At 36.7% G+C, this 22079-nt stretch overlaps 1 protein-coding gene across 1 annotated transcript in view; it reads right to left on the reverse strand.

Moving 5' to 3' along the window:
• Window positions 1–9080: 9080 nt before the first annotated feature.
• LOC308534728 (membrane cofactor protein-like) overlaps window positions 9081–22079 on the reverse strand; it is a gene marked incomplete at both ends in the record, with an annotated part of 56406 nt that continues 43407 nt past the window's right edge. The window contains 4 exons of the mRNA XM_081113290.1: window positions 9081–9235; window positions 15876–16022; window positions 19617–19814; window positions 20612–20697. Of these exons, the coding sequence (XP_080969416.1) occupies window positions 9081–9235; window positions 15876–16022; window positions 19617–19814; window positions 20612–20697 (586 nt within the window). The remainder of the gene's footprint in view (window positions 9236–15875; window positions 16023–19616; window positions 19815–20611; window positions 20698–22079) is intronic.

Consider the following 22079-nt stretch of genomic DNA (forward strand, 5'->3'; position numbering starts at 1 on the left):
AACATTAACCTTTCGTCCATATGGACTTGGCTTTGGTAAATGACATGAGGCAGGGATCTAATTTCCTTTTTCAGATAGTTGCCTTCTTATTTGCATAATTCCAGTTTTCCATGACTTGAAATGTCATGTTTATTGCGGCCGAAATCTTACCCAAACTTGTGCTTTTTCTTGGGCTCTGTGTTTCGTTCTATGGGTCTATATCTCTATTCCTGCATTATGTCAATTATTTTATTCTTTGAAATAAATATAAACAGCACTTCTGTTTTGTAATCGCATAACATTTATAATTATGTTGTTAAATTTTTAAAACAATGCCATTGGACCTCTGATTGAAGTTGCATTAAATCTGCACATTAATTCAGAGATGACTAACATCTGTTGAACAAAATTAACCTTGACAGTTGGCACCAATCTTTGAACAAAATGATTTCAAAATAACTTTCTATACTAATAAAATGTATTTTTATTTCATTCTAAATTTGGAGATTTTATTTAAAAAATAACTTATCCCCCTCAATATTGCCAGAAATACTGTGTTGACTTGCCCTGTAAATGCAAATGTTAAAAACAGACAAAATGTTCAGACCCAAAATCAGACCCATTTCAAAGAAGCATCTTAGGATGGTGACTATATTCAAGCTACATTGCAATGTTAGCTTCATGTCTTAACAGTTGTATTCATGATAGGAAAGAAAACTAGACGTTCCTTCCTAAATCTTTTCTTCTTCCAATTTTTATTGAGATATAATTGCCATAGTGTATAAATTTGATATATAGCATAATTACTTGACAATGTGTATATTGTGAAATAACTACAATAAATTTAACATTCATCACCTCACAGTTATGTTTTTTCTCCCCTGTGATTAGAATTTTTAATATCTATTTTCTTAGCATCTTGCCAATATACAGTACACCATTACTAATTATAGTCACCATGCTGTACATTACATTCCAGTACTTGCTTAATTTATAACTGTTAACCAACTTCATCTAATTTCCCTGACCTCCTAACCCCTGGCCCTGGCAACTACAAATATGATTTCTTTTTGTAGGAGTTTGTTTTTCAGATTCCTATCTGTGAGGTCAACAGTCTTTGTCCTTCTCTGTATGACTCAGTTCACTTAACATAATGCCCCCAAGGTCCAGCCATGTTGTTGCAAATGGCAGGACATACATAAATAACCTTTTCTTTATCTAGTCACACTTCGATGGACACAGGTTGTACCATGTCTTGGTTATTGTGAATAATGCTGCACTAACCAGGGAGGTGCAGAAATCTTCTTTTCTTAAATATTTTTTACTGATTTTAGAAAAAGAGGAAGGGAGAGGGTAAAAGAGAAACATCCATGTGAGAAAAACATCAACCAGCTGCATCCTGCATGTCCCATACTGGGAATCACACCTGACAACCCAGGCATGGGCCCTGACCTGGAATCCAACTGTGACCTTTTGGTACATAGGTTAATGCTTAACCACTGAGCAACAAAGGCCAAGTGTAGAGTCTTTTTATTCAAATACTTTTTAAAATAAAAATCCACTATATGAGATAAATGAGCATTACTATAAATTTAAGAAACATTTATTTCATAAAACAATGAAGGTATTTGCAGACGATGAAAATCTAAAGCTGCATTTTTCTTTTTTTATTCCTCACCTGAGGATATTTTTCCATTGATTATTAGAGAGAGTGGAAGAGAGAGGGAAAGACAGAGAGAAACATCAATGTGAGAGAAACACATCAAGCACCCTGACCAGGGGACAGGGTGAGGGAGGAACCTACAACCGAGGTACTTACCCATGACTGGAATTGAACCTGGGACCCTTCATTCTGCAGGCCGATGCTCTATGCACTGAGCAAAACCGGCTAGAGCTAAAACTTAATTTCTAATTACAGCTATTTTATATTAATTCCAGCATTCATTAAATTAACTGTGAGCACTTCTGACACCGTGAAGCTCACAACAGTCTGAAAACCGGTTGGTTTTAGCCTCAAGGAATCCTAAGAAATCAAGTAGAGGGGACGTGGAGACCCTGACTGCCCATCTAGTAGGAATGTTTGTCTTCACCTTTGTCGCTGAGATTAAAGACACCACTTTGTTTTTTCCAAGAAATTGCCTTTCCCGCTGGCCTTTGTAGAATCTGCTAAAAAAACTCTGGATTGCAACTTGGAGTAACTAGCTCCCCACATTATATACGTGGTAGGATATATATCTTCTTACCTCATGGCCATTTTTCATCAAGTGATTTAAATATGTTTAATACTCTTAAACATGAGAACTTATGGTATTTTTCTACTTTAGTACTTATACTTAGGCTGTAGAAAGGTAAGTGTATTCCAAACCTTCATAAGTACAAGTTCACATCAAGGCATATGGTACCAGGTTTGTTGGTTTTTAGCGATTTGTCTTTATTTATTTATTTAGTCCTCACCGGGGATATTTTCCCATTGATTTTTAGAGAGAGTGGAACAGAGAGGGAAAGACAGAAATGTCATTGTGAGGGAAACACATTGATTGGTTGCCTCCTGTACGAGCCTTGGCCAGGGCCCAGCCAGGGAGGAGCATGCAACTGAGGTACATGCCCTTGGCTGGAATCGAACCCGGAACCCTTCAGTCCACAGGCCGACACTCTATTCACTGAGGCAAACCGGCTAGGGCTGGTACCAAGTTGTAACGGCAACATTTGCTTCTCTATGCCTAGTACCTTGCTTCCAGAGTTACCCTTAGGAATAAAGAAGTATCTCTATACGTTAGAGTCTCATAAATTAGTTTCTAAAATGATGGCAGCCTTTCTTTTTTTTTTTTTTTTTTGGAGGGGAGATTATGGACATTAAACAGTGCAGAGAATATAATGGAAATCTTAACTTTCCCTAAAAGAAAGGAGGTAAAGCTAAGTGTTACCCTACATCCTTTCTGGAGCATGTACACAAGATGGAGTCTTTAAAAAATCCAATTACCTAAAACAGGAGAAACATTTGCTCATAAACTTGAAGGTGCGTATTCATATTTCAAGAACACACGCACACCCACGGTGGTCGCCACCTGGTTACTCACAGGAGTCCAGGCCCAGCAGCAGCAGCACTTGGAGCTCAGCAGACATGGAACCTCAGGTCAGTGGTGGTCCTGAGCCTTGAATCCAGGGCTACAGCGCTCAGCCACCTCTTCACCTTTAATAGAGCCCTTACCTGGTAGCGAGAGGGTTTGACTCATGTTTGTTTAAGAACCTTTAAGTATTTTGATGCAGTGATGTTTTAAAGAAAGTGAGGGACACAAACCTGTCTTTGCTTTCTTTAGAAATTATTTCTACATCAGTTGTTTGGAATTGTAAAAATATTCCACTGAGAGCATTTCCTACTCAGACTGCTGTGTATATGTCGTGTTAAAAATACACTACAAACAGAGAAATCAAATACGCCTATCATGAGTTCTACAATATGATATAAGATTCAAATGAAGGCACTGCGGGCATTTTAAAAAGATAACCAATATTATAAAAAGAGTTTAAGCTCTTTATGAATGAAGAAAGTACTCTTATTACATAGCCCAAACCCAATGATTAATATAGAAGACATATTATTAAACCACAAATACAAAAAGTCTTTAAAAAGATTAGTTTGATTTCAAAACTATCTCCAAAATAACAGGGGAAAACAAATGGCTGAAAGTCAAATATTTCAGTCTTTGTCTATGCTCCAGGTGTTATTCTAAATCTTTCATTACATTGTAAATGATTCCATTAAAATTTAAGTGTGATGTTTACAATTCCCATTCTCCTTAGAAGATATATATTTGTAATTTTTTTTTCTATTTTAAATTTCCCCTTTTCCATTTTTTATAGATAAAAAGGCAGATAAAGTTAATGAGGTGCCTTGGTAATTTACCCCTCTCAGTAACTTTAGGTTTAACCTTGAGCTTTACTGCAACCTAGTTACGTTAGGAGAACATAAGAGGAAAGTCTAACAATGTTGTTTTTAATTCCCCACTTTAACATGTACAAATAAAATCTGTAAATGAAAAGAAATCGAGTTTTCAGGAGAAAACAGGACTACATGACTTCTTACAACTACTTCATATATACAGACACAGGGAAGTTTTCCTCCAAAAAATTACAGTGAATAGAATTGTCAAAGTCTCCCCAGTGAACTATTTATTTTTAATTTTTTTACTTTTATTTTTTAAATATAATGTTATTTATTTCAGAGATGAAGGGAGAAGGATAAAGAGCTAAAAACATCAATGTTGAGAGAGAATCATTGATTGGCTGCCTCCTGTATGCCCTACACAAGCCTGCAACCAGGGCATGTGCCCTGACCAGGAATTGAACCATGCTCTCCTGGTTCATAGATCGAAACTCAATCACTGAGCCTCACCAGCCAGGCACACAGTGAGCTATTTAAAATTTCCTCCTGGCTCCCAGTCCACCGTAGGAATAGTGTAAACCTAGGGTAGGGGAGGCACTACAGTGAGCCATGATTTTCTGCAGAACTTAAACCTCAAATCCCCACAAGTTTTCCTGACGGTCATAATATCTAAAACAACTCTGCACAGATTCGTCTTGTTACAGTAACATTAAAAGGAGGTGAAAATATTTTAGTAAGGAAGTGCAATCCTGACAGCACACTCACGCAAGAACATTTTTAACAAGGCAGCACGCAACACAGAGTGCAAGCAAGAGCTGCACAAGTACATCAAGATGAGAAGCAACAACAGGTTCAAAAACATGTTTTATTTATTGTCTTTTCTTGACGTGAAGAAATTTATACACACAGGTGCCAATCACGGCAATAGCAAGAACTGCAAGAAACCAGAAAACAAATGACATGTAACTCTAACAACTAATGCCAAGTTTCAAAGTCCAGCAGAAGAAATTAATGTTGGTTACGCTTCAGTGGGCGGAAATATTACTTTATTTAAGCCCACATACATTCATATTCTATCTGGACTCTTCACTGTCTAAATGCAGTTCCCTTGTATCACTCACGGTCTGCAGTAATCCAGAGAAGAGTCTGTGCTTAATTTAGAATAATACTCAAAACATATTTGGAATATTTAGGATTTGTTACTACAGAGACATGTAGAATACAAAAAATTATACAATCAGCCCTAACCAGTTTGGCTCAGTGGATAGAGCGTTGGCCTGCAGACTTAAGGGTCCCAAGATCATTCCTGTCAAGGGCATGCACCTTGGTTGTGGACACATACCCAGTAGGAGGTGTGCAGGAGGCAGCTGATCGATGTTTCTCTCTCATCGATGTTTCTAACTTTCTATCCCTCTCCCTTCCTCTCTGTAAAAAATCAATAAAATATATTTTTTAAAAAAGATTATACAATCACCAACACAAGGTAGAATCATATAAAAGGTCAGGTATTTCTAGATTGGTTTACTCAATTTAAATCTATGAAAACTATAGACACTAAAACATTGTTAAAAATGCACTTGTTGCCGAAACCGGTTTGGCTCAGTGGATAGAGCGTCAGCCTGCGGACTGAAGGGTCCCAGGTTCGATTCCGGTCAAGGGCATGTACCTTGGTTGCGGGCATATCCCCAGTAGGAGATGTGCAGGAGGCAGCTGATCGATGTTTCTCTCTCATCGATGTTTCTAACTCTCTATCTCTCTCCCTTCCTCTCTGTAAAAAAACAATAAAATATATTTTTAAAAAAATGCACTTGTTCATGTTAATATTTTGATTTAAGTTGGCATCCAAGTTTGGGACACTTACGTACAGTCAGAACAATCACAGCAATGAGTCCTCCATCTGAGAAAAAAAATAAAACCAGTTTGAAGATAATTGAGCACATGTGGGTCTCCATATAGTTGACACATTTTAATTTTGATGAGCTCATCTGTAAACTACAGCAAAGAAAATGTTCATTGGTCTAGTTTAGTGTGACTGCTAGTGCGTTCAAGTCATTTTGATCACAGAGCCCTTCTAACCTGTTTCCAGGCTTAGGGTCCAACTTGTGAAACTCTTAATAGGCCCTCACTTGTCCTTGTTTTGTGCTGTAGTAACCCCACCAGGTTATAAAAATTGGAATTATCATAAAAATTAGGAGAAAGTATTATAAAAATGAGCATTTACTAGGTTAGAGGAAAATCATTTTAAGAAGGTATTATCCCATTCTCGTTGTTTTTTTTTTTTAATATATTTTTATTGATTTCAGAGACGAAGGGAGAGGGAGAAAGAGTTAGAAACATCAATGAGAGAGAGAATCATTGATTGGCTGCCTCCTGCACACCCCCCACTGGGGATGGAGCCTGTAATCTGGGCATGTGCCCTGACCGGGAATTGAACCCGGGACTCTTTAGTCTGCAGGCCGACGCTCTGTCCACTGAGCCAAACCGACCAGGGCTCATTGGTTTAATTCAGTATTCAGTCTATCATTCTTATTATTTTGTTAGAAGTTTCACTTACATTGTTCCCCAAAAGTAAGTCTGTGGAATGAGCCATTAATGAATTTCTATTATTTGATTATATAGTCCTATATAACCCAGGCTTAGGGTCCAACTTGTGAAACTCTTAATAGGCCCTCACTTGTCCTTGTTTTGTGCTGTAGTAACCCCACCAGGTTATAAAAATTGGAATTATCATAAAAATTAGGAGAAAGTATTATAAAAATGAGAACCTTATTAGAATACTTCAGAATGTAAGATAAATGATCTCAGAACACTCTGTGTGGTTACTGTTCTAAGAATTCACAATAATAAACACTGGAATTGTTCTGTGATGTAAATGGAACACTTGAATAACAAGTAAAAAGAACCTTAATACAAAATGGGGAACAAAAATCCACTGAACATAGGTTCAAACAGCTCTGTAATGGCGAGTTTACTGTTTACATTTTAAATTCTCGTCATTCTGATGGCGTTTTTTAAAAAAGTACTTAGAATACTTAAGAATATAAGTTAAAAGAGCTCAGAACACTCTGTAAATGTGGTTCTTGTTCTAAGAATTCGCGATAATAAACACTGGAATTGTACTGTCATGTATATGGAACACTTGAATAACAAGTAAAAAGAACCTTAATACAAAACGGGGAACAATAATACACTGAACACACGTTCAACCAACTCTGTAATGGCGAGTTTACTGTTTACATTTCAAATTCCCGTCATTCTGATGGTGTTTTTAAAGAAACTACTTAGAATACTAAAGAATATAAGTTAAAAGAGCTCAGAACACTCTGTAAATGTGGTTCTTGTTCTAAGAATTCGCGATAATAAACACTGGAATTGTTCTGTGATGTAAATGGAACACTTGAATAACAAGTAAAAAGAACCTTATTACAAAACGGGGAACAAAAATACACTGAACACACGTTCAGATAACTCTGTAATGGCGAGTTTCCTGTTTACATTTCAAATTCCAGTCATTCTGATGGCGTTTTTTAAAAAAGTACTTAGAATACTCCAGAATATAAGATAAATGATCTCAGAACACTCTGTCAATGTGGTTACTGTTCTAAGAATTCACAATAATAAACACTGGAATTGTTCTGTGATGTAAATGGAACACTTGAATAACAAGTAAAAAGAACCTTATTACAAAACGGGGAACAAAAATACACTGAACACACGTTCAGATAACTCTGTAATGGCGAGTTTACTGTTTACATTTCAAATTCCCGTCATTCTGATGGCGTTTTTAATGAAACTACTTAGAATACTTAAGAATATAAGTTGGAATTGTTCGGTGATGTATATGGACTTTTTACAGAGAGGAAGGGAGAGGGATAGAGAGTTAGAAACATCGATAAGAGAGAAGCATCAATCAGCTGCCTCCTGCACACCCCCTACTGGGGATGTGCCCGCAACCAAGGTACATGGCCTTGACCGGAATCGAACCTGGGACCCGTCAGTCCCCAGGCCGACGCTCTATCCACTGAGCCAAACCAGCCAGGGCGATAATACAGTTTTTAAGAGGTCCCTCAAATCGAATTCCTGGTAGGGGAGGGAACTTTCTCAATTGCTGTGTTTATTTGTAGGTTAAAATTTATAAAACCTAACGTGCCTTCCATGTGATAGTGTTATTTTGTAATGGCAATTTGTAAATAAATGTTCTGTCTATTCATACCTTGTATACACAAGCCTGAACTTACTGTAAGTGGGGTTAGTTTTTTTCTACAACAGGCTGGTGTATCACACTTTCTTTAGGCTCATGTAGTTCACACAATGTATGTTAAAAGAAAGGATAAAGTATGGTTGTGGCAGTTCCGTGAAATATAAGGATTTTTGATACATGAGTGAAGAAAAGCATGCATTACTTTTCTTTACATTAGCCTAGATTAGCAAGGTTAGTCTTTTATAAAATGCACCTTAGACTGTTAAACTTTTACTCTGACCACGGTGGTCAAACTGTCCCCGTGCCAGTAAATCCAAAGCACCTTCATTCATTAACCACGTCACAACTTTTTATGAAGTAAAAAGAAAAGAGGTAAACATGATATTGTATACTTTGACATATAAACATTTAATGAAAATAATGGCAGTGTGGAAGCAGAGGCACTACTGAACATTTCTAAAATTTAAGATTTTGTAGTATTATTTATTGCTCTCCCCAATTAAACAAGAATGCATGTTCAAGTTTCTATGCATCATTTATCCATGTGCCCTAGAGTTTTGTTTTTTTTAATTTTTTTAATATATTTTATTGATTTTTTACAGAGAGGAAGGGAGAGAGATAGAGAGTTAGAAACATCTATGAGAGAGAAACATCGATCAGCTGCCTCCTGCACATGTCCTACTGGGGATGTGCCCGCAACCCAGGTACATGCCCTTGACCGGAATCGAAGCTGGGACCCTTGAGTCCACAGGCCGACGCTCTATCCACTGAGCCAAACCGGTTTTGGGAATAAAATATATTTAAAACAAAACAAAACTGTATTATCTCCGGGGCGGCGGGGGGGGGGGGGGGGAGTGGCGGGGTGGGAGGGGAAAGGCGGGGTTAACCAGGGAAAAAAGGAGACATGTAATACTTTAAACAATAAAAAAAAAGCCTGTATTATCTCCATGTGTCTACACATACTACTGCTTCCATTTGTTATGGTATCTGTGCTATTAAAATTACAAATGTCAACTATCACATGACAGGTTGTTCCTTCTCAAACCACGGATAATTGAAATACGATATTTCTATGGAGAACTCTAAGGTCTCATAATGGAGGATTATTAATAACAAAATAATACCTAAATCATTGCCTTTAATTGGTGAATCATCATCGGAAGTGGTATATACTAGGAAAAAAAGGAAAAATATTTTAAAAAGAAGTAAAAAATAGTAAATCAAAGAAGACTCCTAAATACATAGGTTTGGATTTTTTGCCTTTGTTCAAAATCCCTTATCATTTTATTCTCCTTACATAAATTATATTAATGTTTTTCATTTAAAGTAGTGTCATAAAATATTATAAATGTATATTCAGTCATCAGCATTCCTTTTCCTCTCCCGTAACATTTCCTGCGACAATATTCTGTGGTACAGAATGCAAATTTGTCATTAGTGTATCCTCAGTATTAGCCTATGGATTCAATGTGATTCTACTTACAATTAAAAGACACAGGAGAGCTTAATAAATGGTTTAGAGGCTATTTGGTAATGCTGAGAAATTTCAATAAAATGGGGCCCATTTAGGAAATACTCATAGGTAACACCATACTCGATGGTGAAAGACTGAAAGTTTTCTCCTTAAGATCAGGAACAAGACAGGATGCTCCTGTTCGACATTTCTATTTAACATAATATCAAAACTTATAATCAGAGCAATTAGGCAAGAAAGGAAAGCATCCAAATTGGGAAGGAAGGAATGAAATGACGTCTGTTCTAGATGACATGTTTTTTGTGTTTTTTTTTTAAGTAGAAACTGGTAAAGGTCACACACATATACTGTACATGCACATACACTCACCTGTTGGAACTGAAAAATAAATGTGGCAAAGTTGCAGTGTAGGAAATCAACAAGTAAAAATCAGTAGCATTTGTATGCACTAACAATGAGCAAACCAAACAGGAAATGAAGAAAACAAGTCTATTTACAATAGCATCAAAAAAAAGAATAAAATACTGCCCTGACCAGGGGGCCCAGTTGGTTGGAGAGTTGTCCTGTACTCCAGACCCCTGGTCAGGGCACATACAGGAGGCAGCTGATCCATGTTTCTCTCTGTTTCTCTGTCTCTTCTCTCCTTCCTCTCTCTAACATCAATAAACATATCTTTGGTTGAGGATTAAAAAAAAATAACTTAAAAAGAAATTTAACCAAAGAGGTGAAAGACTCCTACACTGGAAACTACGAAACGCTGCTGAAAGAAAAAGACAGTATCAATAAATGAAAAGACATCCTGTGTTCACGCACTGGAAGACTTGATATGGTTAAGATGCACAAAGCAACCTACACACTGAATGCAATCCCCATCACCATCTTGAATATAGTATTTTGCAGAAATAGAAAACTCCAACATATAATTCATATGGAACCTCAAGGGACTAAGGATAGCCAAGACAATCTTGAAATGGAAGAGAAAAGTTGAGATAACTCCCATTACTCAAAACTTACTCAAAAGCTACAATAATCAAAAGCTATAATACTTTATGTCTGTGGTGCAGACATAAATACAGAGAGACCTATGGAATAGAATACAGAGCCCACAGATAAACATGTGCATATATGGTCAAAAGATTGTAGGGAAGGGTGCTCAGAACATTTAATGGGGGAAGGGCAATCTTTTCAACAAATGGTTCTTGGAAATCTGGATATCTACATATAAAAGAATGAAGGTGGATCCTTATCTTACATCATATACAAAAATGAACACAAAGTGGATCAAAGAACTAAATATAAGAGCTAAAACTATAAAACTCATAAAAAACCCCACAAAATACCATGTATTGGTAAAGAGGTGGATAAATTGGAACCTTCGTGCGTCACTGGTGGGAGTGTAAAGTGGTGCAGCTGCTGTGGAAGACAGTGTGGCTGCTCCTCAAAAAGTAAACACATAACCCAGCAGCTCTACTCCTGGGTGTACGCCCCCCCCCACCCCCACCCCCCTGCAATTGAAAACAGGCCTCAAACAGTTACTCAAATGCCAATTATCAGAGAAGCATATTCAGAATAGCCAAAGTTGGAAACAACCCAATTGAATGGATACAAAAATAAAGGTGGTAACTGCAGACAATGGGACATTACTCAATCATAAAAAGGAATAAGGTTCTGATACATGCTAGAAAATAGATGAAACCTGAAACTGTTAGGCTAAGTGAAATAAGCCAGAACACATTTTACGAAGTGAAATCATCCAGAAGTGATTCTACGTCTATGAGGTACCTACAATACCTAATGGAGGAAAACATTAATACACCCAACTACCTGTTAATGTAAAACTTCTGCACATATAAATGACCACTGATAAGATAATAGTTAAATAAATATGGTATATATTAAAGTCATCACTAAAAGCATGGGAAAAAATTCAAATACGACCCCAATTGACAGTAAATTATAATGTGAGAGTTTTTTTTTTAAAAAAAATGAATAACATGATTCCAATTCTGTTCAACAACCAAAAAAACACACTAAAGTATGTATATTTATGCATATAAGGATAGCAATGTACATAAACTGATTAAAAAAAAACTATTAAATGATTACCTTAGGAAATGAAATAGAGAAACAGGAGACTAATCTTTTACTCCGTATACTTTTTTGTAATATTTGAAATTTTACAAATTTATATATTATTTATATAATTAAAAGTTATAAAATGTAATCTATATCTAACCGTATAAAATCTTCAAAGAAAACTGATTAGTAAAAATAAGACAAAGGAAAAAAGAACTAGAAAAATGGTCACTTCATGTTAAAAGGGCATTAATTTACAATGCATTCTGACAAATCAACAAAGAAATTTTAGAAACCTAATAGAAAAATGAGCAAAGAACATGAATAAATCAATGTGGGCCAAAAAAAGTTCAGCTTTATTTATAACTAGAGGCCCGGTGTATGAAATTCGTGCACTGGTGTGTGTGTGTGTGTGTGTGTGTGTGTGTGTGTGTGTGTGGAATCCCTCAGCCTGGATTGCAAGAGGGTGCAGGCCAGGTCAAGGGACCCCACCAGTGCACAGTTGGGGCCGGGGAGGGATTCTGGAGGTTGGCCAGCTGGGGAGGAACCATGGGAGGGCTCCAGGGCATGTCTGGCCCATCCTGCTCAGCCCCGATCAGCGGGACCCCAGCAGCAAGCTAAACTACCAGTCACTGTCTGCCCCCCTGGTGGTCAGTGCATGTCATAGCGAGCAGTTGAGCAGACTTAGCATATCATTAGCATATTATGCTCTGATTAGTTGAACAGAGGACCGGATGACCGGACACTTAGCATATTAGGCTTTTATTATATAGGATTAAAGAAATACAAATTAACACATAACATTATTTTTTGCTCATCACCTTATTAAGTTCTTAACAATGTAAGTAGAATAAAGAGTTACTGAACCTGTTTTTTTTGCAGTTGTACTAGTAGATGTGGTTGGAACAGTAGGCTTGACACCTGGAAAAATAAATTTGATTACATTCACCAGCTTTATTTATACAAAATCAGGATTTAATTTGATTTTTGATTTTTTAAAAGAGATTATTTCTCTAGATGAAAAATTCACAGACTTTCCTATCTTTATAATTTTACTTCTGGGAAGTTACCTAAATACATATAGATCTAAGTACATATGGATTTTGCATAAGAATACTCACTATAGCTTTGTATTTTAGAGTGCACATCCTAGAAATTAACTAATAAAAATCATAAAAATAATACATTCAAAATAAACATATGTATCTTTAAAAAGTTACATCCAATTAGTATCAGACCACAGAATTCTCATCCCTTTGCTTTTCGCTTAGTATTTTTTCATATTAGAACAATTATCCTCAATCTACCTTATCATTATTACATGTTGCTACTGACCCTTTTTATGTATTTTTCTCCAATTATATAAAATGGTAGTCCCATGAGGAATTTTGATTTTTGATATTTAAGAAAAGATCCCTGTAGTTTATCTTCTTTATAAACATTTCCTCACAATCTTCACTTCTTTGAAACACTAACCAGTATTACTGTTTCATAAATCCTTTCTGAAATACTTATGGCCAAGTCTTTTAAAAGAACATATCAACAAACACAGCATACCACAGTGCATATACTGACTAGGACCATGTGAGCAAACACGGATGGGCTGATGAGTATAAAATTCACATGCAGCCTTAATGTATCAGTCCACCAAAAATTATCTCTTTCCCTCAAAACCTTGTAACACTCAAGTAAGTTACTCAAGGAAGCTACCAGGTTCCAGGTACAGGAGGATTCTAAAAAGATGTTCTAATTGTTAACATGTTAACATGCATAATTCCCCACAATCTTTTTAAATGATTAGGACAACAGGAAATATACAAACACATTAGAAGCCAGTAATTGAGATTTTCTCCAGTTCAACACCCTCATGTTTCACAGGAAAATAAGCCCACAGAAATGATGTTATTGGAATAAATCGAGCCAAATTAGGACCTTGTGTGAGCTCTGTCCAGGCTAAAGCTCTTCCACTACAGTAGTTCCCCACTTGTCTACATGGGGTACATTACAAGACCCCCCTGATGCCTGGAAACCTGGATACCACTGACCCCTATGTATGTTATATGTATATCTATACTAAAGTTTAATTTATAAATTAGGCAAGTTAAGAGACTGACAACAACTACTAATAAAATGGAACAATTATAACAATATCCTATAATAAAAATAATGTGAATGTGTCGTCTCCCTCTCAAAATATGTTATTGCACTGCGTTGTCCCTTCTTCTAGTGATGATGTGAGATGATGCAATGCCTACGTGATGAGAAAAAGTGAGGTGAAGACACTGAACCAAGGGGTGATTCTTGGCCTGGGTGAGAAACAGTGGGACAGAGTGACATTTCATCATGCTATGCAGAATGGCAAGTAATTTAAAAGTTATGAATTACTTATTCCTGGAATTCCCATTTAATCTTATCAGACCACGGTTGTGGGTAACTGAAACCACAGAAAGTGAAGCCGTGGATAAGTGAGGACTACTGTGTTTCTCTTGTCTCTTGTTTCTGCTGAAAACAAAGAGAAGCCAGAGATAGCAGCACTACAATCAGGAAGACAATTTCTTCTGTCATATCAAAATAATCTCCTAAGTCTTGGAGAGCCGTTGACCAGCAGTCCATACAAGAAGTCCTCCATTTCATTTCAATAATGAAGGACTTCTCCTGCCTTTCTGTTGCTATGAAATTTGCCTCTATTGCCAAATAAAAATGCCCAGTAAAGAGAAAAAGAATAGTTCTAGGAGGCAATAAGAGGTAGGGTTGTTGTTCTAGAGACAGCAGACATTTCCCAGGTCCTGAAACAAATGAAACTGGGTGTAGTCCGGGAAATACAACATCATCCTAGTCACAAGGACACCTTGTAAAGGTGTCAACAGATCGTTTTACAAATAATAAAATGGCTAAGTTGATGACATAGAAAACATATGTATTAAGAACAAAAGCCACGGACCCTCCTTTGCGCTGACACTAATTGGAGTGATGCTGCAAGTCATAGATAAGTTTCCTTTGAGAGCTTCCTAAATGCCAGGCCTTGTGCTAACCGCTTTAAATATGAGTACATCCCAGTTTAACTCTACTATCGACCAGAGAGGAAGGCATTCAATCATCTTATATATTAGTAAACACTTTTAAGGTTTACATAACATGCCCAAGCTGGTTCCAATGTTTGCAGACTGTGGCAGATAGTTTTAGGATCACGAAGTATACCAACTAGAATGGCTGTAAATATGTTTTTCCTCCTTTCATTACTAAAAATGGTGAATGAGTGTAAATCACCAGGTAGTTAAAGAATTGTAAAAAAGAAATTGCAAGGTATTAATATAAGCAGAAAGTTATTAAACCTGTGGAACTGGAAGTTGTGGGTTTTGTACTGAGAGGTGGTGCCCCTAAAAAAAAAAGAAAATAACAACAATGAGATAAATCACTTTGAAATTATTGCATTTTTAAATTTATAGGAATTATGAATTATATGAAAAAGAATTTAGATTCTTTTTTAGGTAGAAATTCCCATGCTTCAGTTGACTCTGAAAAATGGTTGCTATACATTTTTACACATAAGAAATGCCAGAAATTGAGACACCTGTGTGATATACATTTGATGTCATACCTCTGTCATGGAAATGAATATGAGGTGGAGTTAATTTTAAAAAACTGTTTCTTACAGCCTAAGTGCCCATCAGTAGATGAATGGATTAGAAAACTGTGGTACATCTACACAATGGAATACTATACTAAAAAGGAAGGAACTCTTACCATTTGCAACGTCATGGATGGAACTGGAGAGCATTATGCTAAGTGAAATAAGCCAGTTAATGAAGGAAAAATACCACATGATCTCACTCATTCATGGATAATAGAGACCATTATAAACTTTTGAACAATAATAGATACAGAGGCAGAGCTGCCTCAAACAGATTGTCAAACTGCAGCGGGAAGGCCGGGGAGGGTTGGGGGGCAGGAGGTAGGGGGGTAAGAGATCAACTAAAGGACTTGTATGCATGCATATAAGCATAACCAATGGACATAAGACACTGGGGGATAGGGGAGGCTAGGAGACTGTCTAGGGCGGGGGGATAAAATGGACACATATGTAATACCCTTTGTAATACTTTAAGCAATAAAAAACAAAAACAAAAACAAAAAACCCTGTTTCTTTTCAATTATTCCATATCATTGCTATTTCATGTCAAAGAAATAAAATCTAAACAAAAAAAGACAAAAAGACCCCTTTGCACCTTTAATACATGCTGGGATCTTAGGCTTCCAAGTACTGTCGGCTCCACAGACAATAGTGCTGCTGCCTTCAAGGTAAAATCCTGCAAGGCATTCGAATTTAACCTCTGCTTTGTACAGGTATTTTTTCCCAAATCCGGACACCACTCTTCCATTCGGGACATTTGGATAGGTACATTTGACCACTGAAAAATGAAGAAATTCCAGAATTAATGGAAAGCTGTTTCAATAGGGGAAAGAAAAACTAGTGCAAATTAGTAACTTCCCCTGGGGACAAACAGGCAAGGAATGGAAGGCAGAATGTTAATTAAATAAAAAATACTGTATTTGTGTATTAAAATAAGTGTTTTAATTAATTAACTAATTATTTTTACAGAGGGAACATGGGAGAGAGACATAGAAACATCCATGAGAGGGAAACATTGATCAGCTGCCTCTTGCACACCCACTACTGGGGATCAAGCTCAAAACCTAGGCATGTACCCAGACCCAGAATGGAACCATGACTTCCCAGTTTATAAGTCAATGCTCAGCTAGGCCTATTTGTGCATTTTAATTTCAGGTGAACAGATATAGAGACATCCAACAACCTTTTCCCACCTAGAACAAACTGTCATTATAGATGATTGTTTTTCCGTTACTGACAAGTTTTGAGAAAGGTCTGATTACCACATACAATTTTCAGGAAAGTTTAAAAGCAACTTTTGATGCTCTTTAGCTCTAGGAATTAAAAAAAAAGTTTTTTTTTTTAAATTTCATGTTGACACTGACTTAGTACCCTGACCTTTCAGAAAGGCAGGGAAGGCTCTTGTAATAAGGTAATATTTGAGCTCAAAGGTAAAAAGCTGAAAAGAAGCTAGCCATGCAAACATATGCAGAGAGAAAGTTATCAGGTATCAACAACATGCAAGAACTGGGATGTGCAAGAAATAGAAAGGCCAGTGAATGCAGGGCTGCGTTTTCCAAATATTTTGGACTGGAATGCAGAGATCAAACCCCACATTTTATATTGTAATCTCCCAGGTCTGAGATAAAGTTAAAACTTCATAGTTAGTCTTGGTACCCATGTACTCCGGGACTTCCCATTCTGTTCTACTTCTTACAAAGTAAAGTGCTGGCCAGGACCCTCTAGATCAGTGGTTCTCAACCTGTGGGTCGCGGCCCCCTTGGGGGTCGAATGACCCTTTCACAGAGGTCGCCTAAGACCATCGGAAAACACATATATAATTACATATTGTTTTTGTGATTAATCACTGTGCTTTAATTATGTTCAATTTGTAACAATGAAATTGGGGGTCACCACAACATGAGGAACTGCATTAAGGGGTTGCGGCATTAGGAAGGTTGAGAACCACTGCTCTAGAATGATTTCAGGATCCAGCCATGCATTTCACAGAAACTGGAAAATCAGCAACAAAACAAAACAAAACACTGGGCTGGGCAGTACATACAAGAAAACACCTTCTGAGATTAAATCTGAGCGATGCATAGGACCCATAATGCACCTTCACTCAGGTGTTATGTTTGAAGATATATTTTCTTGAGTCATGTGGAGGAGGTGACTTGCTCCTTGCTAGGGGCCTTCCAGTCTAGGGGTATAAATCCCCTCCCAAATATCAGGGCACTCAGTTTGGTGTCAGCCTGCTGAGTTGCCTGCTCAGGTTCTGAGTGTACCCCTTTCTCTGCAAGTAAATTCTCCCCTGCTTTTGCTGCTATTTGTTGTCTCTTATTTGAATTCATTCCTGCGAGCAAGACCAGAGTGCTGTCTCTGGCCAGAGGCTATCTCAGGGCAGAGGTGACCTTGACCATTGCTGACAGTTTTGGTTCTATGTTCACAGTGGATATTGTTTTTCATTTTCCTACAATTTGTAAGCCTATTTCTACATTTTGTCTGGTGTTGGTATCAGGGTAATTCTGTCTTCATTGGATGAGGTGAGAAGTATTCCCTCCTGTTGTATTGACTTGGAGAGTGTGCAGAGCTGCTGTTGTGAATACTTAAATGTTGGTACAAAACTAGTGATGGCTGGGGCCTGCAGTTCTCTTTGTGAGGTTTAAGTGTCAAATTTCTTGGCATAAAGTTGTACATGTTATTCGCTTATTGTCATTTAAATGTCTGCAGGATATTTAGTGATGTTCTCTTTAAAAAAATTTTTTTAAAAATATTCACCCGAGGATATTTTTTAAATTGGTTTTTAGAGAGAGTGAAAGGGAAGGAGGAGGGGGAAGAGAGGGTTAGGGAAACATTGATGGGACAATGATGCATCTATTGGTTGCCTCCAGCAGGTGCCCCAACCAGGTGGGAGATCAAACCTGCAACCAAAGTATATGCCCTTGATCAGGAATTGAACCATAGACCCTTCAGCACTTGGGTTGATGCTCTAACCACTAAACCAAAGCAGTCAAGCCCTCTTTTCCATTCTTGATGTTGGTCATTTGTGTCATCTACTTTTTTGTCAGACTGGTTATAGCTTTATTCATTTTATTGATCCTCCCCAAGAACAAGGTGTTGGTTTCAATAATTCTATATTTTTTTCAATTTTATTGATTTCTATCTTTATTATTTCTGTTTCCTTGTTCTGTATTCAACTTGCTATTCCTTTTTAATTTCTTAAAGTGAAACCTTAGATTCTTGAGCTGAAACTTTTCTCTTGTTCCAATATATGTATTTGCTATGAATATTCTTCTAAGCAATGCTTTTGCTATATTCCACAAACTGTGATATTTCAATATATTGTATTTTCATTTTCATTCAATTCAAAATACATTTTAATTTCCCTTGTGACTCCTTCTTTTATTCATGGTTAGTTAGAAATATCTTCATAATTTTTAAATATTTAGGGATTTTACAGATATCTTTACTTCTATTTCTACATTCATTCCATTGTAAAATACTGTACTGTAAATAATTTCAATTTTAGAAATAAAATAAACTTTTAAACATATTGCCTAGTATATGGTACTAAGAAATGTTACATATGCATGTGAAAAGAAGACATATTTTACTGTTTTTCAGTGGTTAATTTTGTTCAAGTGTCAAATACCTCCCAGTGTGTCCTGCTTTTGGTCATGCTCAAATGTCTTAGGTCTTGTTTTTTAAGTATAGGTAAACCTCTGATATATTTCAGGTTTGTTTCAGACTACAGCAATAGGTGAGTATGGAAGTAAAGCAGGTTACAGTTGTTTTGCTGGTTCCAGTATTCAACTTGTAAATATCTGTGTGTGTGTGTGTGTGTGTGTGTGTGTGTGTGTGTGTGAAGTGCAATAAAGCAAAGCACAATGTTTTGCCAGGACTTTATCAATCTTATTGGTGACAGGGTTAGTCTTTTACAATTTATTCTACCATTTAGTTGAGCCATAACTGTCATACTTCTTGTATTATATAAAACTTTTTTTTCGGTGAAGGTCAAAGGGGGAAAAAAAGGAGACATATGTACTATTCTTTTTAATACTTTAAGCAATAAAACAAAATTTTAAAAAACTTTCTTGAAACTAGTGTGTTTTTTGATGCTTTTAAGCCAAAAAATTTAACTCATGCATATACATAGCTATTAATAATGTATAAACAGGAATGCCAAGAACATGGGGGTGAAGAGTGGAAAACTCTACCAAGTAGAATTGTTTTTTATTCTATTTGATACATAAAATTAGTTTAGAAACAAATTTAAAGCACATATGGCTGTTTTTGTTTTGTTTTTACTTGTTGGCCAAGGTATTTAAAAGTTGGTAAAAGTTTCCACAACATTTATAATTGAGAGGGAAAGAAATGAAAATATTATTACCTTTACACTCAGGAGGGTTACTACTCCATTTGTCGTGCCCAATACAAATAAGCCTGCTCTCTCCAACAAGGGAATATTCATCTGGTCCACCAGAAGGCTTACAACTGTAAGTTACTATTTCATTATATTCAAATGTAACCTTGTGGCTATTGGTGAATTCTCCATTTGGAATTTTTGGAGGTGGTTTACACAAAACCTCTTAAAAAGAGAAAAAGAGGACAGAAAAACACAATTAAAAGTAAAAGATTAAGACAGCATTATGCATTCAATAAGTTCATTAACATATGATTTCTACATCTATTTGCAAATTCAATATCCATTTGAAAAAAAGTTTCTATTAAAAAATGTTATTATCCCAATTCCAGCCATCAATAGAGAAATGAAATTTTAGAATAAAACCCATTTTCTTAAGTATCCATAGAAGATACCTGTATGAAAGACTTGTGATATCTGTAAGGCCATACTGTTTTTTCTAATCATAAGAGATGCTGGCAATTTAATGAGAAAATAAACTTATGACTTAGGAAAACTCAGTGCTAGTTAAGAAATGCTACATCCATTCCTGAATCTCAGGTATGCCATGATTTTGTCTTTTCTCACTGTCATCCTTAGAGTGGACAGTGACATTTTCCAATGGCCTGAGACTGTCTGATAAGCTGCAGAATGAATGTGGAGCTCTTCTTTAAGCCAGATACTGAAGAGATTAGAAAAACGTAAAGCAATGACACCCTTCCCACTGTTTTTGGAAATGTTTCATCTTAGAACAAAAATATGCTGCATTTATTAACATGTATTGAGATTATTGTTCTTAAAAATGAATTAACAAATAATTATTTAAAAAGTTCTCTGCTTTAATCTCAGTATAAAGAAGATCAATAGCACTAACCCACTTGCATAAAATCCCTGTGGGGTCTTAATTGTAAAGCATGATGGGGTCCCCAGGCCATAAAGTTTGAGAACTGCTGCTGTAAATTCTAAAGAGAGAATGTACTTACTTTCACAACGTGGTAGATTATCACTCCATTCCACATTATTTCCAGAGAGTTCACAATATACAATTTTTGGTCCAAGTAAGTAATAACTAAATGAGAAAAGATATGATAATTGTTTTCTTTATCACTTAATAGGAACACATAATAACGAAGAAGTTTTTATATGATATTTTTCTGCACTACAGTAGCTTCAGGGAGAAGTTTCTGAAGTGACAGGTATTGAATGTGTTAACTAAATCTAAAATTTAATGAAATGGAGAGATTCTTCATATGAACACACATTAGCCTAGAGCAGTGGATCTCAACCTTCTGGCCCTTTAAATATAGTTCCTCATGTTGTGACCCAACCATAAAATTATTTTCGTTGCTACTTCATAACTGTAATGTTGCTACTGTTATGAATCGTAATGTACATATCTGATATGCAGGATGGTCTTAGGCGACCCCTATGAAAGGGTCATTCGACCGCCAAAGGGGTCGCGGCCCACAGGTTGAGAACCGCTGGCCTAGAGCAAAGTGTCTAAATAAACCTGTCTTGCCTGACAACTGTAGCAAGAAATACACATTTCTATGCAACAGGCATTCCTTCAGTAATAGTTGGAGACTTCAATATCCTACTCACAACAACTAGACTGAAAATAAAGGACTTCCAGAACACAATTAACTAGATCTCACAGACAGAGCACCACAGAACAAAATAACATTCTCCGAAGTGCACATGGGACAGCTTCCAGGATAGACCATATGATGAGCCACAATTTAATATTAACTAATCAATAGGTTTTAAAAAGACTAGATATCGTACAATGTCTCTTCTCTGACCACAATGACATAAAGATGTGAAACAAAACCTTCGCAGACTGAAGTTTTCCTGAAGGAACAGGTTTACTGACTAGCCATGTAAAAAGAACCAGGTCCGGGGCATGCAGTCTAAACCACCAGCAGCAGGGAGATGAAGGCAAGCATTTCCGCCATCCTGGTTTACTGGGGTTCTTTTACAGCTTTGAGTAGAAAGATGTAAGTTATTTTGAAGGAATTCACATTGGCTATAGATAAGGGGTAGGAAGAAGGGTAAGTGGTGCTAGTTCTGGGGTAGGTGCATAGATGGGAGGAAGAAGTGTTTGCTGCTTTTGGCCAGTTTGCTGGACAGTCTGAAAAGTTCCTGTGGAAGCAGGATGCGGTGAAATCTGGTGGCCAGCTGGCCCTTATTGAAGAACAGCTACACTACTAGCTCTTACATTAACACGAATCTGAAGTACCTCTGGAAGTTCATTCAAAGTTTGAACACACATTTCATTAGTTCCTGCCATTTCTTTTTCTTCTTCTTTTTTTTAAAAAATTAAATCTTTATTGTTCAGATAATTACAGGTCCTCTTTTTCCCCCCCATAGCTCCCCTTCACCTGGTTCCCAACCACCTTCTGACCTTACCCCACTGCCCACTGTCCTCATCCATAGGTGTACGATTTTTGT

Source organism: Myotis nattereri (genome assembly GCF_964212035.1).
Source record: "Myotis nattereri genome assembly, chromosome: 18".
NCBI classification, from domain to species: Eukaryota; Metazoa; Chordata; class Mammalia; order Chiroptera; family Vespertilionidae; genus Myotis; species Myotis nattereri.